General features: G+C 43.2%; 1 protein-coding gene and 2 long non-coding RNA genes across 5 annotated transcripts in view; 1 reads left to right on the top strand and 2 right to left on the bottom strand.

Annotated features, from left to right (window-relative positions):
- The window catches only part of LOC146510921 (uncharacterized), a 161,734-nt gene that overhangs the window by 15,507 nt on the left and 120,009 nt on the right, over positions 1–26,218 (top strand). The window lies entirely within an intron of this gene.
- Positions 7,944–19,146, bottom strand: LOC146510925 (uncharacterized). Of its 3 annotated transcripts, XR_014876234.1 has the most exons (5): positions 15,606–19,146; positions 13,784–13,964; positions 12,118–13,685; positions 11,498–11,659; positions 7,944–9,545 (listed from the first exon to the last, which is right to left on the bottom strand). It is a non-coding gene; the product is annotated as an uncharacterized LOC146510925 (long non-coding RNA). The 3 variants fall into 3 exon arrangements; XR_014876233.1 differs by lacking the exon at positions 7,944–9,545 and having other exon boundaries at positions 11,466–11,659; XR_014876235.1 differs by lacking the exon at positions 7,944–9,545 and having other exon boundaries at positions 11,466–11,654.
- The window catches only part of LOC146510916 (stonustoxin subunit alpha-like), a 179,347-nt gene continuing 174,320 nt past the window's right edge, over positions 21,192–26,218 (bottom strand). Inside the window, exons 3-4 of the mRNA XM_085172875.1 lie at positions 22,173–22,219; positions 21,192–22,024 (exon numbers count right to left, since the gene is read on the bottom strand). Coding sequence (XP_085029001.1) covers positions 21,498–22,024; positions 22,173–22,219 — 574 coding nt within the window. The 3' untranslated portion in view covers positions 21,192–21,497. The remainder of the gene's footprint in view (positions 22,025–22,172; positions 22,220–26,218) is intronic.

Genomic DNA, 26,218 nt, shown 5'->3' with positions numbered 1-26,218 from the left:
CTATCCATAGCGGTTAATACAAATGCTTGTTCTTTCTGTTTACAGATGACCACACACACACCCATATACACACTCACACCCCCTTTACCTGCATGTGAATACTGTAATGCAATCGCCTCCCTACCAACGCTATACATCCTGTTGATGTCATCTGCCACCTCCTTATTAAAGTGATTTGAACTACATCACTGTGGAGTCCCATTCCTTCTGACTGAGGAAGACTCAGTTGAAGCGTGATCGGCAATCAGTGCAAACATATCTTACAGTGGCACTGAGGCTTGTGTGCATGGGGATGTTCACAAGGCTGTCTCACCATTTCAGGCCCCTCTGCTCTGGCCGCCAGGTGATCCTCTGCTAGGGTAACCACCATTTTCTTTTTTTTTCTTTTTTTTTTTTTTTTTCGCCTGTCCCATTTGGTTCTTTAGCCGTCAGAATTGTTGTCTGAAGACCAACAAGGATACCCAATGGATTTATTTTGCCAAATGGATCATCATGGCATTGCCGTATTGGTCCATTTGATCGACCTTTGTTTTTATTATTTATTTTATTTTCAGTTGTTACAGACGGGACAGACATGAGTGAGGGATAGGAAAGGGAGAAAGAAAGAGGAAGGAAAAGAAAAACAGAAGGGGAGAGGGACAGTGAGAAAGGGGGGAAGAAAAAATATCTCCGGGATCACCTGTTGAGAGAAAAAGAATAGAAAACAAGCAAAAAAAACAAAACAAAGCAACATACTATACACAACACCATCGCATTAATCTAGCTAAGTGTAAACAGCAGTAAATACTAAATATTGAATGTTGTTGTGCAGCACGCAGGACAGACAGCGCACAATGTGCTTTGAAGTAGCAGCCAAGAAAGGTGTGATTTAAGTCTACGAACAGTGAACACCCATGTGCACACCTGTGTGGATCGGCGCGCTTGTATTCAAATGGTTTCCCCATGTAATGGTCTGCTAGAGGATGTAGAGAGCCATAGCCCTGTCCCCCAGGGCATGAAGCAGTATGGAGGAGATCCAGGCCCCAGACATCCAGAGGCCCCAGAGTGCAAGAGCCCAAGGAGGACCACCGGAGGGGCATCCGTGCCACCTTCATGGGAAGGGCTGAGGATCCCCAGACGAGGGGTCACCCAGTAGCCACCGGGCAGAAGCTAGAGGGGGCTGCACCGGCGTGCCCGCCGGCTCCGCCGGCAGCCAGCTGTGCCAGAGTGAACCGAGCCGCAGGCACAGAGGCCGGAGGCCCGAGGGCCCCCCGCGCCCCGGAAGAGGCCTGACCGAGCAGCAGGCGCCAGGCCCCGCCAAGTAGCCACCGGGAGTGAGCTGGCACATGACCTGAGCGCCCAGCCCCGGACACCAAGAACCAACAATGCACCGACCCCTGAGGGCATCAGTCACCGGCAGGGAGTGTGGTGAGGGGAGATAGGCCTCCACACTTTGGAGGGCCTGGGAGTTCCCAGAGAGGTGGAGTCTAAGACCCGACCTGACATATAGACACAGACAAACAGGCACACACAGACACAGACATGCATTCCCACCCTCATGCACACATATACAAACACTCAGCACTCACCCAACGTAGGAATAAACGTAAATGGACATGTACACACAATCACACTCCCCAAACATACTCTATACCCCGGGTCCAGGTATCCTCACCCCCAGAGATGGAAACGGCACCCAGACCCAAGAGATGTTACCCTTCCCTCCGGGGTGGAGGCAAGCAGACCGCCCCAGGCTCCGCAGCAGCAGGGAGGCCAATCGGACAGCCAGCATCTCTTCCCAGCCCCCCCGCACCGATGGCTAGCAGAGAACGGGGGTGTGTTAAGACCCCATACCTCCCTCCTCCCGCTCAAGTGTAGTGTTGCTGCGTGTTGCTCTAAAGTGTATTTAAAACAAGGGAGAGCATGGTGCTGCTGCCAGAGAGCAGCAGGTGTTAGCACGGCCCCTCTATGCCTGTCCCGGTCTACATGGATTTAAAATTGAGAGGTGGGCACCGGCGCCAGAGGTAGGTTTGAATACACAGACCGTCTACTGGACGCCGTTAACGTGCCCACCCTCAAGGCCCTATATATATATATATATATATATATATATATATATATATATATATATGTGTGTGTGTTATGAGAGTGTAAGTAATGTGGATGTCGTTGTGAGATAAAATTGAGGCACAGGTGGCCAGAAGAGGACGGGGGGGGGGGGGGGGGGGGGGGGGGGGGAATGTCTCCCCTGCACCCTGGTGACACACCCGCACCCCAAAGCCCTACCTGTGTGGGTGGGTGTGGTGGAGCGGGAAGAGGGAGGCAGCCGGGGATGGGGAGGAAAAGAAGGGAGGGGAGGGTGTCCCTCCCTAGGGCCAGCTCCCCCGCTGACCCCAATATGCACCCCCATCCTCTGGTATCCACCAAGGCAAGGGAGCCCAGGCCCATCCAGACCGGGGCCTACGGCAGCAGCACCGCCAAGCCCCACAGGACCCGGGGCAGCCCACCCCACCCCACCGCAGAGGAAACTGTACCCACCCCAACATTCAATCATCTCCCAGACTACACAAGACACAGACACCCAGGTTAAGTTTATTCTCCACCTCTCCTATGTCTCTCCCCCACCTGCAGAGTGGACTCCTGCAAAGATGGAACAACCTCCCTGCCAGTTCAAGAGTTCCCCGGTTAGGCCGATGCACAAGAGGCCCCCTGCGCCAGGGCTGAGCCCCCGTGCACACACCCGCCCACAACCTCGGCGACACACCGACGAGGACCGAAGCCCCCAAGGCCCAGCCAGAGCCCCAGCACGGAGGCGAAGCACCCCCGAAACCCAAACCCCCACGCCCGCCCCGGATCCACTCAGGGGCAGCCAGGCCACCAGGCCAGTAACCTACGTCCGCCAGCACAGACCATCCTCCAGCCCCGCTGCACGCGGCCACGAGGAGAACAACCTCTGAGAGCGACCAGAGCCACTAACCAGGTTATGAACACAACCCCCGGGTTAAGCCCTCCAGGGATAACGTCTCTAGGGGTCCTCCAGGTGCCCTAAGCCCATCCCAACCTCCACATCAACCACAATAGCCAAGGCGGGACCAAACCACGACCCCCTACCCCCGCTAGGTGATGGAGCTGATCAAAGGAGCCCACCATTAACCAGTAACCACCATTTTCACACTCGTGGCTCTGTGGCAGTGCCCTCACCCTACCATATCCGCAGGCAGCCCCTCCAGGAACTGCTCCAACACAACCTTGCCCAGCATACAGGGCTCTTCCACAGCGTGTCCGGGCTATTCACATTGCCGCGGCATCATGCTTTCAAGCCCAGCCAAACGGCTGCTCCTCCTCTGTCATCCAGCAGACCCAGATGGTGATGGTCCTTCAGGGAGAGACCCAGTCTCAGTAAAATGACCAAACGTCCTGTTTATGAAGGACAAAGATGTACAACTGAACTCTTATAAAGTTATCTTTGCATCGTCCTCTGCAGATAACTTATACTCTGCATATTTACTCATCAAGTCATACAAAGTGAAACTGTCAGTGTCTAAAAGGTCCCATTGTTTGTAGTTTAAACAGGTTCAACAACATTTGAAGGTGGGTGTGTTCTGTGACACTGCCTGGCACTTTGCTGCTTACAAGCTCTGATGGTAGATTAACTTCTGCCATGGTCCAGACTGTCACATGGTTTCTGTGAAGAGCTTTTATTCATGAGAAATAATGCACTTGTATGTCAATCTTTTTAATCATTGTGGATGCATACGATTGTGTGTTTCAGCAATATTGCTTTACCCTCAAAAAGAGTAATTTATCACATACATTCACCTACAGACACCTTTTAAACTTTAAACACCTTTTAAAGGTTGTTGCACTCTACTTATTGCATTATTTATCGTATTTATTTTATTGCTTGTTATTCTGTTTGTTTAAAAAACAAAACAAAATAAAACAAAACACTTATTTATTACTTTTTTTCTTTTTTAATTCTGTATCTTTATTATCTGTGTTATTTTGTTTCTTTTCGCTCCGGGACCGTGTTTAGCCTGCCAAAGTCAAAGCTGACTGGAACAACAGAAATTCTCCATGATAACAGGATTGTTGACAGAACTCTTTGTCCCTCCTTCAACACTTAACTGGGCATGGTGACACTTTCTCTCAGCTGAACACGGGATACACACACACACACGCACGAAACATCTACATTGATACTGATATGCACTATCACCCTCCCCCGAATCAAACACTTCCTCCCATGCTTACCTCCCATTCAATGTGGACAGTGAATCAGCTGGAGGCGCGATAGAAGATTGCAGTGGTCCCAGATCCAGCTGTACCAGCCCGTTCTCACTCCCGAGGCGTAACATGCCAACGTTTTGTCACGTCCCGCAGCGTTCCTGAGGAACGCGAAAGGAGACCTTCGGCGTTCTTATGGTACGCGGCGGGTTATGGCTGAAATCCAGTGCAATGACGCTCCCGCGGGAATAGACGTTCCAGCCCTGTATTCCAGCCCTAAACCTAACCTTATCCCTAGCCCTAACCATAACCTTTTTCCTGACCTTAACCAAGAGTTTAATTATGTTAAATAGCGTGTTTCTAAGCGATTTGAAGAAAAAGAGCGAACATGTGTAGATTGAGTCCATACGGTTCTCATATTTTCTCATTTTTCCGAGGTCGTCATTCAGGAACGTGGTGGGTAGCCGAAAACGTAATATGTTGACGATTTGTCACCTAGCGTAAAATGTTACGCTTTGGGAGTGAGAACGTGTTGGCTGTACACACTGGAATATTCTCCCATGTTGCTTGTCTGTGTTTTATTGTGTTATGGTGTGTTGATATCTGTGCATTCCTGGATTATCATTTTGTGTTACACATTTCAATGTTTTTTTTTCCCTTGCTAGCTAGCCTGACCTATCTCCCCGATGTGATGTTTGTGTATTGTATGTACGGTCTCAAGGTCTGTCATCTCAATTGTGGGCACCTGACAAATAAAGTCTATCTGTCTATTTATCTATCTATCTTTTTCATCCGTTTCTTTGTGTGCCAAGTGCCTGAAGAAGACCCTTGGGGGGTCGAAACATTGCGCATACGGCACACAATTTCTTCGACCTTAATTAATTAGTTAATTGAATAACCCTTGTTTAAAAACAGTTTTTTTTCTTTTCTTTGTTTTTTCATCTTTGTTTCTTTATTTCCATTTTATACATTTATTTCACGCCTGACAAAAGCTCACATGGGAGTTATAATTATTTAGATAACAAAGGTGAACCCAAAACAAAACAAACATAACACGAAAAAAAAAAAATTACGTTACTTGGTTACGTTGAAACGAAGCACACCATTGTTTTTCTTGTGACATTACCAATAAGTTTGATGTGTCACATGGCCCTCTTCCTATTGAAAAAACAAAAGTTGTATCTAGGATGGCAGACTTCTAAATGGCCACCATGGTCACCACCCATCTGGAGGAGTTTGCCCCCTCACGTATATTAATGTGCCACAAACAAGAATTTGATATCACTGGCCATTCCCATGTTATTATGGTGTATCCATATAAATTGCCCACCCTGTACTGTGTTGAAGCCAGTGTCACTTCTTTTCACAGCTAACTTTATGACCTTTCACATCACTCTCTCTGGAACCTGTCGACTTCCGCCTGACCACGAGGAGGGTCCATGTGTTTTTCTAAAGTTTGTTTTTTTTAAGAGTGAATGTAGAGGATTCAGCAGAGACAGACAAGGGACAAGAGAAAACAAATGAGAGATGCAGTGTTTATGGCATAGTTTAATGTTGGGCTCATTATTTGATTATTGTTGAGCTCATAGAGATAAATGAGTGGAGTGGCATTACTTAAGGAAAGTCACCAATTGCAGTAATGTTGAATAACCACATGGGATGATCCATGTCTGGGGCGAATTATGGCAATAATTATGGTTTAATGATTTGAGAAAACTTGCACATGAGACTTGTCTTTGATGCTGAATACTTTATTACTCTTATGATCTACAATTGTTTGCAATGTGATGTTTTATTTCACTTCCAGATCTTGTTTTCCAGGCAATGATGGTTTGTATGCAGGCTCCTGTCAGTGTGTTAAGCAAACTTAATATGCGAAACACACTGACATCTTTTATTGCACGGTTATAGGTCCGGAGTGGTGCTGCTATAGAGGAGGAGACGCACTGATGTTGCCTGGGAAATGTTCTAACTAACCTTTTTCTTTAAGACGGGAATCTGGTTTTGATGAGTTGACTCATGGGAGTGTCCATGCGTCAAGAGGAGGGGTCCAGAATTAACATGAAACTATGTTTTCTATGTCTTATATGATTTTTGCAGTGATTTGTGGGATTAGCAGTTCATTTACAGGTATTAAACCTATACGAGTGGTGCATCCATGTTCAGATGAGGCTTTGATGGCCTATAAGTAAAGTTCACTGAATTAAAGGGGAAATGTGGTTTGATGTTGGTTGACATGTTTTCCAAAAAGAAGTTTTCCTTATTACTGGAAGAAATTATCCTAAAGGTTGGAATCTCCTGAGAAATCTTCAGAGGCCCAGTGAGAAACAAGAACCATTCCAGGCATAGCTGACAGCCCAGGCAGTGGTTGAGGTCAAAGGTCGTGCTGTTTGGGGCCCTATTGGTCATCGTGAGAAGATTCTGGAGCCACAGCAATGACCATAAAGCTGCGCTGTAATGAGAGCTGTGCCACGGGGCTTTCCAGAGGCCAACAAGAGGAGATTGTGGACAACAGACGGGCATCTGAAGGATGAGGGGAGCGTGCCAAGCTCCATTCGACAGCGCAGCGCTCCTGAAATGAGGTGATAGGGATTGGTAGAGGCCATAAACAGGAGTGCTGACGAGGCCTGCAGCTTTGAAGATAGCTGAAAGCCACGTTGACAAACAATAAAACCACCTGGTATGTTTGAATTCCTATTCTACATACATTTGGACTCTGGTCCTATGGACAGTGATAGAAACAACTGGAAGGGACATTTATGACGCCCTGCCGAACTCAAACCACTCTGCAGAAAAGATATGTGATCACCGCAAAGCTGGAATGATTTTGAGAATGTTAATTTCTCTTTTGACCATTGACAATTCATTTGCTTACTTGTTGGATGCAGTTTACCATTGAATGAGATCAATGAGGAATAGGATAACTGCTAATACACTTGTCAACTGTGTACTTCTACGGTAATTTAGGGTGATTAACAGATGCTGAGTATAAAAATCTTTGCAGTGAACCTGTCAGAAATAAGGTGTCCATAACTTTGAAATTTCTAGCATGAATGTCAAACAGGGCGGAACTGTCAGATTTATATTATTAGATTGTCATTTATGCTTAGAAATATTTACTCACACTTAGAGTTTTATAATCATGCTTAGAGTTTTATAATCAATTGCATATTGACAGAGGTTTGATCCTTAGTAGTCTGTAAAGACTCTGAGTGCATTCCAGAGTGTTCTGGCATACACACTTACATCCTAGGGTCATGAGAGAGGTCGCATCTTCTCTTGCCAATATATGGTATAGCACACACACGTATATTTGTTTTAGTATAAGTGCCTTTTATTTAGATGAACTGCTGGACTTCAAGGCCAGCAGGATTAGGGAAGTCGTTCACAGGGTGACATCTTGACCCCCCCCCCCCCCCCCCCACACACACACACACATACACATAAACACACACACACACACACACATACCTACTAGGGGTGCAACAACACGCGTATCGGTATTGATACGAGCATTGATACAGTGCTTTCGGTTCGGTGGCTGGCCTCTCCCTTAGAGATAGGGTGAGAAGTTCGGCCATCCGGGAGGGGCTCAGAGTAGAGCCGCTGCTCCTCCACATCGAAAGGAGCCAGCTGAGGTGGTTCGGGCATCTGACAAGGATGCCTCCTGGGCGCCTCCTGGGTGAGGTGTTCCAGGCATGTCCCACCGGGAGGAGGCTCCGGGGCAGACCCATGACACGCTGGAGATAATTTATCTCTCGGCTGGCCTGGGAACGCCTTGGTGTTCCCCCGGATAAGCTGGAGGAGGTGGCTGGGGAGAGGGAGGTCTGGGCCTCTTTGCTTAGGCTGCTGCCCCCGCGACCCGGCCTCGGATAAAGCGGATGAAGATGGATGGATGGATGGATTGTTCCGTCTGTCCTGCTCACATCTCCAATGGTTGTACACGTTGTCATTAACGTGGCTTCACTCCACATCAGCCATGCCGCTTTGCTCGCTAAAACACCGGTGTCGGCACATAAGGACGCTGTCATAGCCTGTCAACGACGTTGATTAGCTGCGTTTATACGAATGTGAATCACAATATTGGCTGGAGCAGCCAGTCACCGGTCACTTACTGACTAACACTGCAAAACAGAATCACTTGTTAACGTATTTATTTTAATTTCAATTCAGGTTAGATTTTTTTTTGTGTGTGTGCACAACACAGATTTTCTGTGCGCAGAGACCATACCAGCAGTGTGCGATGGTGCACATGCGCAGCTTAGAGGGAACATTGTTGACCACAAATAAAAGATTGACTGTCCAACTGACTTTACCCTGTATTTGTTGTCATACGTTTCTTTTTTTCAAAGCCGTATTAAAAGGATTTATGAACTCTAGCTCTTCCTGCACGGGATCCTCTTTCTGAGTGTTTGTGTATGTTGTTTGAGGAGCACCCACCAAACTGACTGTTAGTGAATCCTTAGTGATGTGCAAAATTTAACTGGTCTGGTTCACTGTGGTTAGGGTTCATGTGACATTTCTACTGATGACTGGGCAACACTTTTTGCTGATACCTCGATATTTCTTTAGAGGGAAGGAATAGCAGCAACAAAAAACAGGAAACAGTCTTTTTACCACAGGCCTGATCTGCTGATCATGACTGAAAAAAAAGATTATGAAAAAAAGAAAACTCCATTATACTGATGTGTTTCCAGTTTAGTTGCTTTGTGAATCCAAAGATCATAGCTTTCAACAGACTACCAGGTTTTGTCTTAGTGGTTCCTGTCAGGTTTATATTGTTGATTGTCATTTATGCTTAGAAATATTTACTCATATATGCTTAGAGTTTTATAATCAATTGCATATTGATAGAGGTTTGATCCTTAGTAGTCTGTAAAGACTATGTGTGCATTCCAGAGTGTTCTGGCATACACACTCACATCCTAGGGTCATGAGAGATGTCATATCTTCTCTTGCTATTATATGGTATGGCAAACACATATATCTGTTTTACTATAAGTGCCTTTTGTTTAGATGAACTGCTGGACATCCAGACCAGCAGGATTAGGGAAGTCGTTCACAGGGTCACATCTTGTTTCAGTTTTAGACTTACTCACATGTGATAGCGACTCTTCAAAGGAATGTTTTCAGCTGACGGAAGTCAGCTGATAAATGTTCATGTGAAACAGGAATCAGATGCAGGGGCTCAGTTGTCAGACTCCTTCAACCTTCTCCAACGTGAACCTCTCCTGAAATCCACAAGAGGTCCAAACAGGCCTCACAATGTGCCCCACATCCATCTTTTATTTCCAGTTTATGTTTTGGGCTCCTCCAGCACGTTGTGGGCTTCTTGCTTCCTGGAAATGACAGAAGTAACAAGGAGGAAGGGGAGAGAAGAGCAGTTGTGAGCAAAAAGAATTAGGAAAATGAGAAAACACTTTGATTTCTGGGCTCAGAGTGAGATTTACACACTTTAATGCTCATTAGTAGTGGCTGTAGCAGGGAGACCACTACTTCTATTATCTCTGTATGAATGTACTTCTTAAATGAAGGCAAGTGTTTGTCCTTTTTTGTTCCGCAGGTACAGTATGCGATCACTGGGGGAAGACAAAAAGCTGACGTACTTCCAAGAGGGAGCTGCAGTGAGGACACAGCCAGGTCACTGAGGTCAGAGGTCAGAATCTGAAACAGCTCAGGTTTATATTTTAGGGGTTATAAAAAATCAAAATGTATTCATAAAGAAACCTTTAAGTAATAGTCATAATTATGATTATTATAAGAAATATCAAACATTTAGGTGGATTTTCTGTTACACATATTGTGTTGGCCCTACAATAAACTGGCAGCCTGTCCTGTCTTTGTCCTGTATCAGCTGGGATAGGCTTCATCCTCCCGCAACCCTGAATTGGATACATTGTATTCCAATTATGTAATCTCATCATTTACAAACTCAAGGTATCTAATCAAAATGTAAGTAATAATGACTGGGAAAGCAGAAATAAGTGTGACATGAATGTAAATGTGTTAGCTGACATAGAGGACAGCTACATGCAGTCTGAAAAACCTTTTGCAGGTATATCAGCACGAGACATTCTTACATAGAAGAGACTGTTAAAGTCTCTAACTCAATGAAGCATTATTGGTCCAGTTTGTTTGGATATATATAGTAAGCTGATGTATGTGCATTTATTGACACATTTTCTTAAGTGCTTATCCAGTTCAGGATCACAGTGGAGCTGCAGCTGGATATGTTCAGTAAATAAACCTTGCAAAAGTAAACAATAAACCTGCATCCATGTACGTTGTTGTCCACAGGATGAGAAAATCAAACTGGAAGACTGTGGAACATGTTAATAAATGTTTGTGTTTATCCCTGTGTCTTTCACAGGAGGCGCTGGAAGGTTTCCCTAATAGTTCCTGGTGAATCAAAGCAGAACCATAAAGGTTGCTGGACTGCATGATGGCCTTACCCCTGAGCAGTCATCCTGTTAAAGGAGGAACCAGTTAGAAGCTCTTTTCAAAGTAGCTGAGCAGATTTCATCTCAAGTAAGCGATTAACTGTTTGTTCGTTTGTTCTGCCACTTAAAGAGCATTTAAGGACGTCTTTTGAGTGTCCAGTTGAATTAATTCTGTAGTATTATGTTGTAAAAGAGAAGGAATATTGAAAAAAAAGATCAACATTGTGATATTATTTCTTCCAAACTGTCCAGAAACATGCTTGTCATACTCTCACAGCAAAGGATCAGACTCACTGTGCATGACGGCTCAGGCCAATGATGTCTGTTAGATTGTCAGTTGTTTAGTGTGCTTCTGTACAGTTAGGGTCACCGTCTCTATGTCAGTATAATTAATATGCGGAAAACACTAAAAGTTGATTGTCTTCCAATATTCTAACATAATTAGAAAAATTAGACTTTGTAAGTACATATTATTAGTCCTAATGCCAGTATGATTCTTCATAACTCCTGCTTTGAAATACTGAACTTTAAAATTTACCCGATGGAAGATAATTTACAGTGGCAGTCTGTCAGGATAATTCTGACTATAAGATCACTGTATTAATCTGAATCCTTCTGAAATGTGCTGTGAATGAATGCTGATGCAACTCACTGTGGGAAAGCTGTTAATAAAATGAATCTGTGACACATGCAACACATTCACAGAGGAAGAGGACACAAAGGGAGGATAAATCACAGTAAAATGTAAAGCACATATTTTCTTTGTCTAACCTCTGCAGAGCCTCTGCCAAGAAAAACATATCTGTAAGCATAAAACAAATATACATTCCATAACACGTCACTGGACAAACCTCGGTCAGTTGATTTCCTCTGTGCAGTGCAGACGAGCATCAGTCAGCAAGTCAAGGTGGTGAGATGGACTGGTGTCCTTTGTGACTCTGCTGGTTCTTCTGAGGAAACACCACCGTCTTTCCACACCGTCACCATCTGTGAGCACAAACTGCTGCTCTGCTCTGCCAGCATGTAGGAAATCACATATCACACACACAGGGGTGAAGAAACTCAGCTCAACTTTGGATACTTTAGATCTAAACAAGTAGCTCTTAGTTTCAACAATCAGTGAACAGACAAACAATGATACCATACTGATTCTGTATGAATACAATATGGTATTTTCAATACAGGTGTCAAATTAATTTATTAAAACTAATACAGATATATGTATATATATATTTTTTGATAAATTAGTTTGCTAAGAATATATATATATTTTTTTCATTTAACAATTGCAACTGAAAGAAATTAAATATTGAACAAAATATATTGTCACATTCTGAGTATGCTCAGCATGCTGACAGACTTGAAGTTGCTACAGATTTTAAGAAGTGATCATTTTATATTTCATCCGTTTAATCAAACATTTGATGCCTCAGCTGTCTCAGTCCTATAGCGTTCTGCAACTACAACTAACCTGAGGCGGCTTGGATTTGGCTGCAGGTGCCCCTGTACATCCTTCTCAACATGTGGGTACCATTTAATCACACTTCTTCCTCAGCTTTGCTTCATCACAAGACCAAAGGTGGCATCCTGTGTCACAGTCTTATCATCATCCAGAAGAAACATTTGAAGAAACATCATGGAGAAGAAACATTTACGCGCCTCCTGGTTTTGTTTTCTGATCCTGCAAAAAGACTGAGGACAACAAAGCCCAGAGAACACGAGATACACAACATCCAACATTCAGACTAAACAGCCTCCATAAATGAAGAGTAAGTAAGTAAGTAAGTAAACTTTATTTATTAAGCGCTTTTCGCAGACAGACAATCACAAAGCGCTGTACACAAATATTAAAATAAACAGTAAAATCAATAAACATTATACACAATGTAAAAGATCAAATGTAAATAATGTAAAAATATAAAATATGTAGATCAACAAAAGGCTTGTTTGAACAGAAGAGTTTTTAACTGTTTTTTGAAAGAATCCACAGAGTCAAGCAAACGTAATTGTAGTGGCAAACTGTTCTACAGCCTTGGTGCAACAGACTGAAAGGCTCTGTCCCCTTTTGTCTTCAGTCGTGTACGGGGAACAACTAAGAAACTCTGAGTCTGTGAGCGGAGATGACGAGCAGCAGTGTATTTTATAAGAAGCTTGGATAAGTAATCTGGAGCCTGGCCATTTAGTGCTCTGTATGTTAAAACAAGAATTTTAAAGTGAATTCTAAACTCTATTGGGAGCCAATGTAAAGAATATAAGATAGGAGTAATGTGAACACGCTTGGTAGAGCGAGTCAGTAATCTGGCTGCTGCGTTTTGTATGGCTTGGAGGCGAGAAAGAGATTTATCCAAGCTAGTAAACAGGGAATTACAGTAGTCTAAGCGTGATGACACAAAAGCATGAATGAGTTTTTCCAATTCAGCTGAGGAAACCATATGTCGTAGTTTAGATATGTTTCTTAAATGATAGAAACAGGAACGGGACAAAGATTTTACATGAGAGTCAAGGCCCAGAGAAGAGTCAAATATTACACCGAGATTTCGAATATTTGACTTGACAGATGGACAGAAAGAGGCAAGAACCTGACTGATTTTAGAATGTAGCTCAGGAGGAGCTATGATCATGGTCTCGGTCTTGTTAGTATTTAGAACGAGGTAGTTGCTTGAAAGCCAATCAGAAACCTGGGTTAAGCACTGGACTAGGGTGGACAGCCTATCCAGCTGATGAGGCTTAAAGGACACATGGAGCTGAATGTCATCAGCATAAAAATGATAAGACAGGTCGCTAAAAGATTGAATGATACCAGCTAAAGGAAGCATATAAAAAGAAAATAGTAATGGACCTAAAAGAGGCACCAGGTTGGTTCAGTTATAGTAGATATAAGCATACTTCACATTACTGGGTATGAATAATAATGAGGAGGCAAACTTTAAAGATGCAGAGCACGATGTCCCATCATCAGACTGCAAACAAACATCCACCAGGCTTCTTTGTTGGCAGAGGTGATGATTCTCCCATCAGGGATCAGTAGCGTGTATTAACCTGTGGTATAAGCAGCAGTCACTGAAATATTACTGTTTCAGATAAGAAATCTAGCACATAAAATCCAGGGTGGGAGGGATCTCTGCAAACTGACTTACCTCTGCGAGTGTGAAGCTCAACAAAAATCTGACTCTCCAGTCAGAGACAAACAAAAAACTCCAGCTGGGAGATAGAAAACGCTGTCTGGGTCTTGCTGGATGTTGCTGGTCAGAGTCCCACATTAGCAGAGTGCTTCCTGGTCCCACTGACCCATGTGGACAGCGACTGTGGAGAACTGTTCTGGAAAACAGAAAAGAGAATTAAAATAACAAAAAGCTAAACAGGATTTCCACAAAGACTCTCTTGGAATCAGCAATCAGAAAATCATTGGTTCATATTACAATTAAATATGAACAGATTCCTTAAATGTACGCAGTTCAGATCTGATTTAATTTAATTTCCTTCACACAGCACATTTGTCGTGGAATTGTTTAAATAACGTCTGCAACACAGAAAGAGCTGTGATCAAGCTATTTATTACTGCGCACAGGAGAGCCAACACACATCAAACATCACAGTTCAGTCATGTCAGCTCTGCCACAGAAGTCGTGCTCCCACTCTTTTATGCATTCCAAGGAAGAGGGAGGAAGTTACAAACTGATCCCACCACACTTCACGTCTCTCGCTATGAAACCGGATCAATGGTTATGCTGTTTTGTGCCCTTGGCCTTATCAGCACCTGTAAAGGGATTTCTCAAACTGCTGAAGTAAGTTCATCTAGTTTTAGAAACTTTCACTGAACAATCTATAACAGTGTCACAACTAAGCATATGCATAAGCACTTAAATACTTTAAATGAGAATAACAGAAAATTTCTTTTACAGAGGCTAGAGCCTGTCCCAGTAGTCATAGGTAGAGCACACCTGGACAGGTCACCAGTCTGTCAGAGGACTAACACAGAGACAGACATCAGAGTAACAAATCTATTTAAAATTAATGTAAGCTTGCTGCAGCTGTATGTATGAACATGTGTTTCTGTGCTCACAGTCCACCTCTGAGGAACCTGCAGTTCATTTTTAGTCTACTTTAAACAGACCTCACAAAAGGCTGATGTGGCTGGATCAGTAGTCTGATTTAAGTGCGATACCTTTGGCCAGGGATTAATCTGGTGCATCGCTTCACTGCAGTCTTACGTATTTTCCCCACACCTGAATTAAAAAAAATACTGATATATACAAATAACAGCTTCAGCTGATGCAGCCTGACTCAATCCTAAATGTTCAGCACACACAGAGACACACAGAGGTACCGTTTAAAGTTTAGTGTTAACCTGAGTCACTGATCATTTACAGTATTACAGAGTCTGGTAGTCTTTGCATGATGTCCACGTCACTGTAAGTTTCTAGCAGACTCTCAGGTGTGACAGGTGAGCCAGCAGGAAAGAGTAATAATAACCTGCATCCTGAGGTTTGTCATGCAGGATTAAAGGAGGCTTTGTTCACACAGCTAGGATTGTATTTTACACTGACCCTGGGTCAGTATAAGTATCATACAGTTTAAACGAAGCACTGAAACTTGCACATATTTATTACAGATGCACTGAAGCTAATCGAGATATTTGCTGTCAATCTGTGGCTGCGATTAAACACTTTACTGGAAACTTTATTAACTAGTAACTTCATCAGTCATGACAGAAGCTAATATTTCTGTGCTAACATCGTTTAAACAGTAACAGCTTTACTACAATATAAGCTAACGTTTACACCGTAACTTTAAGCTAGCACCATAAAGACGGTAAAATACGTAATAATATCTACAAATGCATCTTAAAGCTGTTATATTAGCACTCGGTGTATTACTAACATAACCACATTAACATTACTGACACTCGCTGACTTTTAATAGTCATTCTATACACGCTGTCCGTTTAAACGGTCTTACCTGTAAACACTGCTGTATCCACCGGATTCCAGCCAGAGTGGATTCTGGAGTCTTCCCACGCTCCTGTTAGTGATCCTCCATCTGGATGGATGATAACAACCTTCTGAACAATCTAGCAGGAGATGGCCCATATCTATGGGACTGATTTGTGCTAATAACACCCATTGTATGGACTGATAACAGCCGAAGCGGGTGAATAAAGTCACCCAGTCGCTAGCTGTGCCATTACCCAGCATACACCACTCCCTCCATAAATGCAATAAACGATACAAAAGTATAACCTATAATTAATTTATCTGCTGTTTCTCAGGTAGTTGTTTACATTATATAATTTATTGTGCTCAGTATACGTCACTACAATGTGATTTCGGAAATATATAAATATACGGACAACAGGCTCTTCCGCGGCAATCTCTTGTCGTCAATAAGCAACGTTAAGGGAGCTCTATAGTATTCAATGAGAGGACCCTGCGCGTCGATAAGTGAAGCAGAGGGAGTCTGACCATGCGTCACACATTTGACGAGTTGGGAGTGAGAACGTGTTGTCAAACCATAAATCGACCAGTTGGATGGAAGCTTCAGTTCATCACGAGGCTTCATCTCACCAACACTACTCACCAAGTCCCATTCAGTTATGTTCTTATTATAGTTATAATAAGAGTCTGAACACATATTTTACCCATTTCACCTGAATTAACATGAAAACACAGTGAATCAGCACGTTTTTTAACCTTTAACATGTTTTTAAACACAAAAGAAATACTATACCATGAATTACATCATTGTTGATGTTTTTTAATTAGTTTTTTTAACCATTATGATCTATTTATTGATTATTTATCACCTGTAATATACTTCTTATGACTGTTTTTACTAACAGGCTTTTATTTATTGACAGCTATGTTTACCAGGGTTACATAGAGCTGCTCAAAGCTCATTCCTGTCTGCAGAGCTCATAGTGCAGGAGGCAAGCTCGTCCACCAGAGGGCGCTGTTACACAGGCACACACTCACATTTAAACATTCAAACATTTAACAGTAAAGTGTGAGCGACAGAGACGGACTTTAAACTAGAACCTGAACATGAAAACAGAAACACTGTGATCACAAACACTGATGACACACTGTGGATGTGACGTCACAGTGGGCAGTTACACACTCTTTAACACACACCTCTCTAATTTCACCTGAACTCACACTTTAATAAATTCACCTGCTGATCTTTATTCACACACAAACACCTGTTTACTGATCAGTGTTGGTGTCATTACTCCAAAAAAGCCATCTAGAATCAATCATTTACTGACAGCATGTCTGATGTAAATAAGTGCAGATTATGTATGAAGTATAACTGCACACAGTAACTGTATTACAATAAGGGCTTAACAGCGCCCTCTGCTGGAGTGTTTCAGTACTGCGTTAACTAGAATACACCACCTCCTCCTCCTCCTCACACCACCTGCTACAGCTCTACTCTTCTATGACTACAGTCATCCACAGCACTGATGTGAGGTCACATGGTTCATATGTAAGGAGCACAGAGACGTCCTAGCAGCTGACCTCAGGTCAGTTTAATGACTGTGAGCAGCAGCTGTGTTATTGTCACTGTGACAGGGAGACACTCTCAGACACAGCGCTCATGTCAGCTTGTTCTCATGCAGGAGGATCAGGAGCTCCATGTTTGTCTTTCTGTTTGAATCATGATGTGTTTGTGCCATCAGAGTCTGTCATGAGTACTCAGGGTTTCACAGCAGCTCTTCTGAATGCTGACGAGGACTCCAACCTCATGTTTCACCTCTCTGAGCTTCTGATGTCTGTGAACACTCGTGTTTCTTCTCTGGGCTCATCTGGACAAAAACACCTTTCTGTGTTTGGCTCCAGCCTCATTCTGACTGACAGGAAGTGTGTTATCCATGAGCTGCACTTCTGTGAGGAAGTTTCCTGCTGTGTTTCCTGTCTGTGGACAAACACGAGTGTTTCAGCTGAGGACTTGGTTCCTTCCACCTGTCCATACAGGACATCATGCTGTCTTTTCTCTTTAAATGCAGCTCCAGGTCCTTCCACGTGCTGCTCTGTATTTGTCCAGTTTGTAGTGTGTCCTGGGAAACGTAGCACACATGGTGTTCTTCTGCTGTTTCCTCCTTTCACTGAGTGTGAAACACTGACGCTGTGCTGTTGTTCACAGAGGGGAGCTGATTCTAGCTGCAGCTGGACTCTGTCATCTAACTGAATGTGTTGGTGCTGATCACGGGGCTCTGAGGGGGGAGCAGCAGGAGGACTCTGGATACTGACGTCAGTGTATCTGTGGAAGCTCACACAGCGTGTCTCTGTCATTCAATATTGTGCTATATATTGTATCTATGCAAAGATGAACAGACTGTGTATTCACTGGTCTCTGTGCTGCTGACTGCTTTGCTGCAGCTCTGATGTCATCATCACTCCCTCCTCCACCCTCAGCAGTCCCAGCATGCTGCTGTGGTGCACCCCACCCTTACTCTACACCTGAGCCATAGACCACACCCTCCACCTCAATATACACCACAGTTTTCTCTGCTATGGAAATGAGATCAGGAGGAAATTATTATTATTATTATTGAATAAATGCTCACATTAATGTGGGCTTATTTGTTTCATATTAGAAACATTAGTTGAGTGTTTTTAGTATAAAATGGTGAAAGTCCCTCTTTTTGCTCCTCCCCTCACCTGTGGATGGACGGTGCTGTTACCGTGGTGACAGCTTGGATGTGTTTCAGTCCTGCCTGGTTATCACTGCAGGAATCTTTCACATTTATTACAGGTAATAACTCTGATTTTTCTGTGTATTATGAACTAAATGTATCCTGATACACACAGAGATGGATGAGCAGAGGTCACATGATGAAAGAACAAACATGGAGTCTTTGATTTATTTAGATATTTATTGATGAATGCAAACAAACCCTGACACTGAACCATCGTCCAGCTTTCACAGAACAAACCTGATCACATGACCTGCTGACCCAAACAGTGAAAAGCTCCATGGCAACAACAACAAACAGCCTCACATATGTTAACAGAGGCTGTTAGAAGCACAGAGTCTTTACAGTCTTTCTCCTGTTTGTACACAGATCTCTGCACATTTTCATCACAGTTACTCACAGACGTGCAGAGTGTGTGGATATCAAAGCTAAGTTTCCACCATGTTTGTAGTCTGTACTGGGACTCATGGAGCATCTCTCTATGAGCACTCGGTGCTTTAAACAGTGAGTCCCAGTTTAACCAGCAGCCTTCACATCACACAGACATGGAAACTTCAAACACTCAGAGTGAAGTCACTGACCGTCTCTGGCACCAGCGACTGCGCTAACAAACACAGCAAACAGTGAAGGTTTGGTAGAGAAAGCTGGTTGGGTAATACCAAGTACGCGGTGGAGGAGGCGGAGTTACATTACTAGATGATTAAACATGGAACTATTTTGCTGGCAATAATTGAAATGATTAAAGAAAATCAACAAGCTATTTATGGAAGATAATTCATAATTTTATAAACTGGAATGATGAAATTATATTATATATATATATATATATATATATAACACAGAAGTGAATCATCAAATTTTCCATGTGAGCTGATGATGCTGCTGCAGAGTTTCTGTGAACCTCCTGTGACCCCGCCTCCTCATACAGAAACATCTTATTGCTCTTCAAACTGCATCACGTGGACACGTGATTGTGTATTGTAGTATTGATCCCAATGCTGGTATCAGTACTGGATCAATAACACTGGATGGATGCGTTCAGCATGGAGCCCTGAGCTGTGTTACAGACAAACATGAAAACTGACAGGTCTGTGTCATTCACAGTCTGTAACACTTCTAAACAACAGAGGCTGACCCAAGTGCCTCAGAGCCAGGCACGCTCACATCACAGCTCTCTAAATAAGCCAGTTTCAAAATAAGAGCTGAAAGCTGTGTTTGGTTGTGTTAGCTTATTATTGTGGAGACTAACATTCAGTGATCATGTGTTCAGACTCATAATGATTACTCTCAGAAATCCTGATCTTTGTATTTACTGTGTGTTGGATCAATAACTGAGATTCATCGTATCACACAGCTGTGCTGCTGCTGCTGGTGATGTCAGCACATCTGGAACAATACGGGGTATCTGCTACCAGACTGAGCAGGACGTGAGACCCTTGGACTGTTTAAAGCTGTCCCTCCACAGGTCACTCAGACCTGATCCACACCTCAGTGATATTCTCTGACTTCCTCAGTAGAGACAGAAACCATTCAGATCTGGGACGATCAGCTGACTGATGATGTCACACAGACTGTGTTTTTCAGGAACAGTGATTCTGATGTGAGCCTGCTAGCTGACAGCAGACCTGATGAAACCACATGTTCACATCTGTGAGGACAGACTGGACTCTTTGACTGCACCTTGGTTCTCCTCAGAGGTCTGTACAGGAGCATGTCCACCCCCACTGAAGATCTCAGTCACTGTGAAACATAGAAAGCTGCTTGTGTAGCCTCTGCCTCACATGTAGATACAGCTACAGGTTTCTCTGTCAGTCAGACTGAAACAGTGTCCTGATGCTGCATCATTCAGCTCTGTGCCCCAGTCAGCATCACTGTGAGCTACCAGTGTCAGTGTTTCTGCCCTTTTCCTGTAACACTACACTCAGCACAGGCTCAGCTGCTATCCAGTGTTGGACTTTGGCTTCAGCTGCTGTGATAGATCCTCTAACATAGATCAGCTCTGCTACATGTTGTTAGATAAGTGCAGCTGCCTGTCATGTCCTGATGTTTCTCTGGCTCAGCAGCTTCTCCATCAGAGGTTCACATGGAGCTGATCCAGTATCTCCAGTAACTGTGTTCTGTGCCTCACTGGTTCATCCTTCTGTCTGTGTGACGTCAGTCAGATGTTGAAGTTAAACTCTGTAATCTTCACTGTGTCACAGAGTTCAGTGAGTCCCGTTATTCACAGTATCAATCAGATCATCAGAGAACAGCTGATCAGCAATCAGTGGTGCCAACAGCACCTCCTGTGGTGAGAGGATGCAATAATGCAATGTAGCATTTTTACACTCAACACTTCCAGTCATGGAAACTGTCTGTTGGATCTGTTTGACGTTGCTTTCTTGTGTTGCTTTCTTGGTTAGAGTTCCTCACAAATGTCCAGATTATTCTTCTAATGAGGCGTCGACCATGTTTTCAGTTCTTTGGAAGAAAACATCGCCCTTTGCCATCCTTACTTTTCTTTGACTTCTTCAAATGCAGCTGAACTCCAGCTGGTATTTTATTGGACTTTGCAGCTGTTTCTGGTCATCAGTTCATTCCTGCAAACCTCTGAACCTGAACAACAATGATGCTGCATTGCTGGCTGATCCCAAAAGGTTGATTCTGTTCATCTGGACGTTTTCACAAACGTTTGCTCACTGATCAGGTGACTTCTTCAGTCTCAGCTGACTGCAGCTTTACAACCTTACAAACAGCACATTTGCACAATGACTGAAACCAGCAGCAGCAGCACCTGATATATATGATACTAATATAATACATATACATATATAATCCATACTAATGATGAAGGAACTGAGCTCACAGTCCATTGTTCATTCAGTGAACTACTCAGTTTATTTTGGGCCTCAGAAATGCTCACTCTGTTTGTACATCACTGTCAGCAATAGACTCATTCTGCTGTGTGGACAGGAACACATGTGACATCACTTCCTGTTTGTTTGTGACTGAAGAGGAAGAAGTTTACAAGGAATCATTTAGAAGAGTTTCAAACATCAACTGATTGAATCCATGAATCTGAAAACGTGTTTGTGAGTGAAAGAGACAGACATGTACAGACTGAACTATCTGTTCAACAGTCAGAGTGTTTCTGTAACAGGAGACACTCTTTACACTCAGCACAGGGACACTGAGGAACCACGAGACCAGACTCTAAACCCAGGATAAAGAGTTTGAGTGAATGTGGTGTTGAAGGTGTGGAGGTGGATCAGAGTGTCAGAGGAGACTCTGTAGAAGGACAGAGTGCCAGCAGGACAGTCCACATACACTGCTGCTCTGTTAGAGACAGAGGAGGAGGAGATGGATGTTTGTATGTTATTGTGCCTGACATAACGAGGACCATCATCATAGCAGCTCAGACTCCAGGACTGATCATTCCATCCAAACTCACAGTCATCACTGTATCCTTTCCTTCTGATGCTTCTGTAACTCACTGATATACAAATGTTTCCTCTCCACTCGACCTCCCAGTAACAGCAACCAGTCAGACCATTTCTACACAGCAGCTGCCAGTAAACATCAAATCTCTCTGGATGATCAGGATATGACTGAACCTCCTTCACATGTGTCACCTTCCTGTTGTTGTCAGACAGTTGGAGCTTTGTGTGCACTGTGTTTGTGTCGATTGTGAGTTGACAGGAATCTGATGGAGAGAACAAACACAATCCAGCTGCAGTTATTGATCCATCATCTGTTCATTGATCGACACTTTGATGATGACTCCTGACATGATGAAGATGGTTGAATGTGTGCTGCTTTGTTTTCATGAATCCCATTAAAAACACACTTACACTTCCTCAGACCTGGTCTCAACCATCGGACTCCAGCAGGCTCCACCCTGAAAGGAGGAGGGGGGTCAGAGCAGCACAGTCAGCATGCACACATGGACATTACATGGCTCTCATACACACACTGTTACACACTGAGCTCAAAGCTCGGCTCCACTGTTTTATTCAAAGAAATCTACATTTATTTATCAGCACATTTAAAAACAGGTTGAGCCAAAGTGCTGCACAGAGTAGAGATAAAATAGGAAACATACACAGTAATTACTATAAAGACTTGTCACAATTGAAAGCTACAGAGTACAAATGTGTTTCCAACCGGGTTTTAAAAATGTCGAGTGTTGGTGACGACCTGATGTGAAGGGCGACTGTTCCAGAGTTTGGCTGCAGCGATCGATAAAGCTCACCACTGTTTTTACGTCTAGTTCTGGTCAGAAGCTACTTATCTGCAGACCTGAGGGCTCGACTTGGATTATTTTGTTAAAGAGAAATAAGATGGAGCCAATCCATTCAGAGATTTAAAGACAAACAACAAGATCTGGAAGTGGATTCTACCACGTACTGGTAACCAGTGGAAAAAGCTGGTGATGGGTCGTCTAGCACAGACCCACCGCTGGAACCAGACAATTCATGAGGGAGAGAACTGTGACAGTGCCGTTCCTTCACTTGACCTCAGTCGCTCTCGTCTGCTCCCTCGTAACACTGCTCTTTATTGAGGTTACATGAATATGCATAAGTTCATTAACATATGACGTCTTACACAGGTATGAACAAAGAGTACCAGTCTGTGCATAGTGTAGGTATATGTGTGTGTGTGTGTGTGTGTGTGTGTGTGTGTGTTCCACATGTGACCCTGTGACCCCAAAGCTGGTGCTAAGAGTCCAGCGGTCCACCTAACAAAGGGCTCTTATACTTAACCAGACACAGAGTAGGTGTCCTCCTACACCAGGGGTCTCAAACTCGCGGCCCGTGGGCCAATTGCGGCCCGCAGGACGATAGTTTTTGGCCCCCACCTTAATATGAAAATTTAATGTTAGTTTGATAATGTATGACACTTTACAGTGTTGTGTGCGGAGCTGAACTAACCCACCAATCAGGGTGGGATATGGATCTCAGGGGACACCAGCCGGGCTTGATGCAAGCAGGGAAACATTTCTCAATGAGTAAAAGTTACAGCAGCGTTGCCCTGGAGTGTTTCTTTCTTTTCTGTGCCTGGCTGGCTTCCTCCTTTCTATTGGGCAAACGCGGACATTCACCCCAGCGCGCTGCGTTCACAACACTTCAAAAAAAGTTGTTTTTTTTAAAGTTGCTGCCCAGCGGGACATTATACGTATATAGATTTATACACACGTCAGTGGGATTTTTAGTTATTTTTTCACAGAGAGAGATCTCATATTAACTCTCAAAGTGATGCGTAGGCAGCGGGATAAAAGAAAAGTAATGAACTCAATGCAGCCCAATTTAGTCTGCAGTCACATAGCCATACCTGTTCATCGGCATTAACAGTCCCCGGTAACCCGGACTAATTATAGGGTCGCACCGTAATTTGGGCGTCGATGTTTTTTATTTGCATCACTCCGTTTGTATTGAAGCATACATGAACATTACATATATTTCAATATAATGTAAAAGCAGTCAAAACAACTAACATCAGAAACAGGTGATGTTATTTGTTATATGTCACGGTGTCATTTCTGCTTCTTTCTCCTGTAACAACAGCCCGGTGCCGTGAGCAGTCGCCTTTTTTGCGCTCGCCATCCCTGTACTTTCTACCATCTGCAAATGCCACGGTGTTCGTGTCGTCATGAAAGACATGAACATCGAGCGTAAAAACAAAGGAGACTGCTACCGGCTTTTTATCTGCCGATCGCCGTGCTACGGTTGCAAGAAAAAGAAGCAGAAATGACATTCTCTACGCGTTGAGACGTTCCCCGTCCGTCGGCTAAACGCTTGATTGAAACTTCAATTTTTTTTTTCGGCTTTCCCGAATGTTCAAGTGGACCATGTGCCTTTTTGGTAGCACATACTTGTGCGAAAAGCTCTTCTCCACTTTGAACTTCAATAAGTCCAAGTACAGGTCCAGACTTACGGATGATCATCTTCAAGACATACTGAGGGTCGCAACTGCTTCCTCCCTCAGGCCAAATCTGGCTCGGCTATGCGAGAGGAAACGCTGCCAGATCTCTAGCAGCAAGGAGTAGGCAAGAGAAGCCATGTTCAGAAGAACAGTTCATTTTCTACGGTGTTCCATTCATGTTCAGAAGAAGGTTATAGAACTGTTAATACAGACATTTCAATCTAAATACAGCAGATATAGAAGACTGAAAAAAACACATAAGTTCACTGACTAAAAATATCTTATTATTATTTTATTTATGCATTACAGATTGATTTTTTTGTTATTAATTTTTAATTTGTTTATTTATTTTTCATATTTTGGGTTAAAAATAAATAAATAAAGAGATTTGAGAAGACTGGAATTTTTTAACCATGCCTTTCTTGTGGAAAACCTAATGGGGCCCAGCCTCACCCAGACTCTGCCTGCAGCGGCCCCGAGCTAAATTGAGTTTGAGACCCCTGTCCTACACCATAAATCAGTAACAGAGGGTACGACCTCTCTCATGGCCCCAAGTGGTGTGTGCATGCCAGAGCACTCTGGAAGGCACACAGAGTCTTTACAGACTACTAATGTTAGGTTTTGTAATGTTGATTGTCATTTATGCTTAGAAATATCTACTTATATATGCTTAGAGTTTTATAATTAGTTTTAGATTGGTAGAGGTGTTTAATTAATTGTGTAGTGATAGGATGTGTGATCTTTAGCAGGCTGCAAAGGCTTGGTGTGCATTCAGAGTGTTCTGGAATCCACACCTACATCCTGGGAGCATGGGAAGAGGTCGTACCTTGTTTTATTGTTTTATGGTAGGATAAACGTGGCTATATCTGTTTTAGTCTAAGTGCCTTTTGTTTAGATAGACTGCTGGACTTTCCAGACCAGTAGGTTTAGGGAAGTCATTTATGGGGTCATACTCTGACCCCACCCACACACACACACACACACACACACACACACACACACACACAGGCAAGGTACTCTTTACGTGTATGTATACGTCGTATGTTAATGAACCTATGCATATTCATGTAACCTCAATAAAAGAGCAGTGTTACGGGGGAGCGGACGAGAGCAACTGGGGCCAAGCGAAGGAACGGCGTTTGTCCGGTTCTCTCCCGTGCACGAGAAACATGAAGATCTTTGCCTACTTCGTGTCTTGCTTTGCTGTGTAATTATAGTGTCTTCAACGTTCCAGCGAATAGGTTCAAGCTACAAACCTATCAACTAAGGATCAAACCTCTATCATTATGCAATTGATTATAAAACTCTAAGCATAAATGACAATCAACAATATAAACCTTACAGCTGGTTTTAATAACAGAATTTATTTGTTTCTCAAATGAGAAAGAGCTATTGAGAAACACTCCTAAATCTTTAGTTCTTAACTTTTCCAGTGGGCCAAGGTCAACATTATCTGCTAATGCTAAATAGGCTGCCGTTATTAACTAATGCTAATTTGATGTGAATTAGCATTACGCACTAATGCTAACACTTACTTTTTAACAATGTGAGTAGCTAATGCTAACACTATTTCCCTTAACTTTATAACAATGTGAACGGCTAATTCTAACACTCTTTACCCTAGCATTACAACATCTGAGCTGCTAATGCTAAGTAGGCCACCATTAGTACCTACGTCTAATTTAAGGCAAATACGCATTAGAACCTAATGCTCATATCGTTTTCCTTTGCTTTATAACAATGTGAGCAGCTACTGCTAAATAGCATTAGCTAATAACAGCAGTCTAATTTAATGCAAGTTAGCATCATTTGCATTATAACGATGTGAGGAGTTAATGCTAAGTATGCTGCCATTAGCAGCTAATTCTAATTAGGGGTGAATAATTATTACCAGCTAATGCTAATATCGTTTTCTCTTCCCTTTTAACAATGTGAGCAGCTAGTGCTAGGTAGGCTGATGCTAGCAGCTAATGCT

The sequence above is a fragment of the Neolamprologus multifasciatus genome, chromosome 9, assembly GCF_963576455.1.
Source record: "Neolamprologus multifasciatus chromosome 9, fNeoMul1.2, whole genome shotgun sequence".
In the NCBI taxonomy this organism is placed as follows: domain Eukaryota; kingdom Metazoa; phylum Chordata; class Actinopteri; order Cichliformes; family Cichlidae; genus Neolamprologus; species Neolamprologus multifasciatus.
Note: the sequence above shows the minus strand (reverse complement) of the source record. Positions and strands in the feature narration are given on the sequence as shown.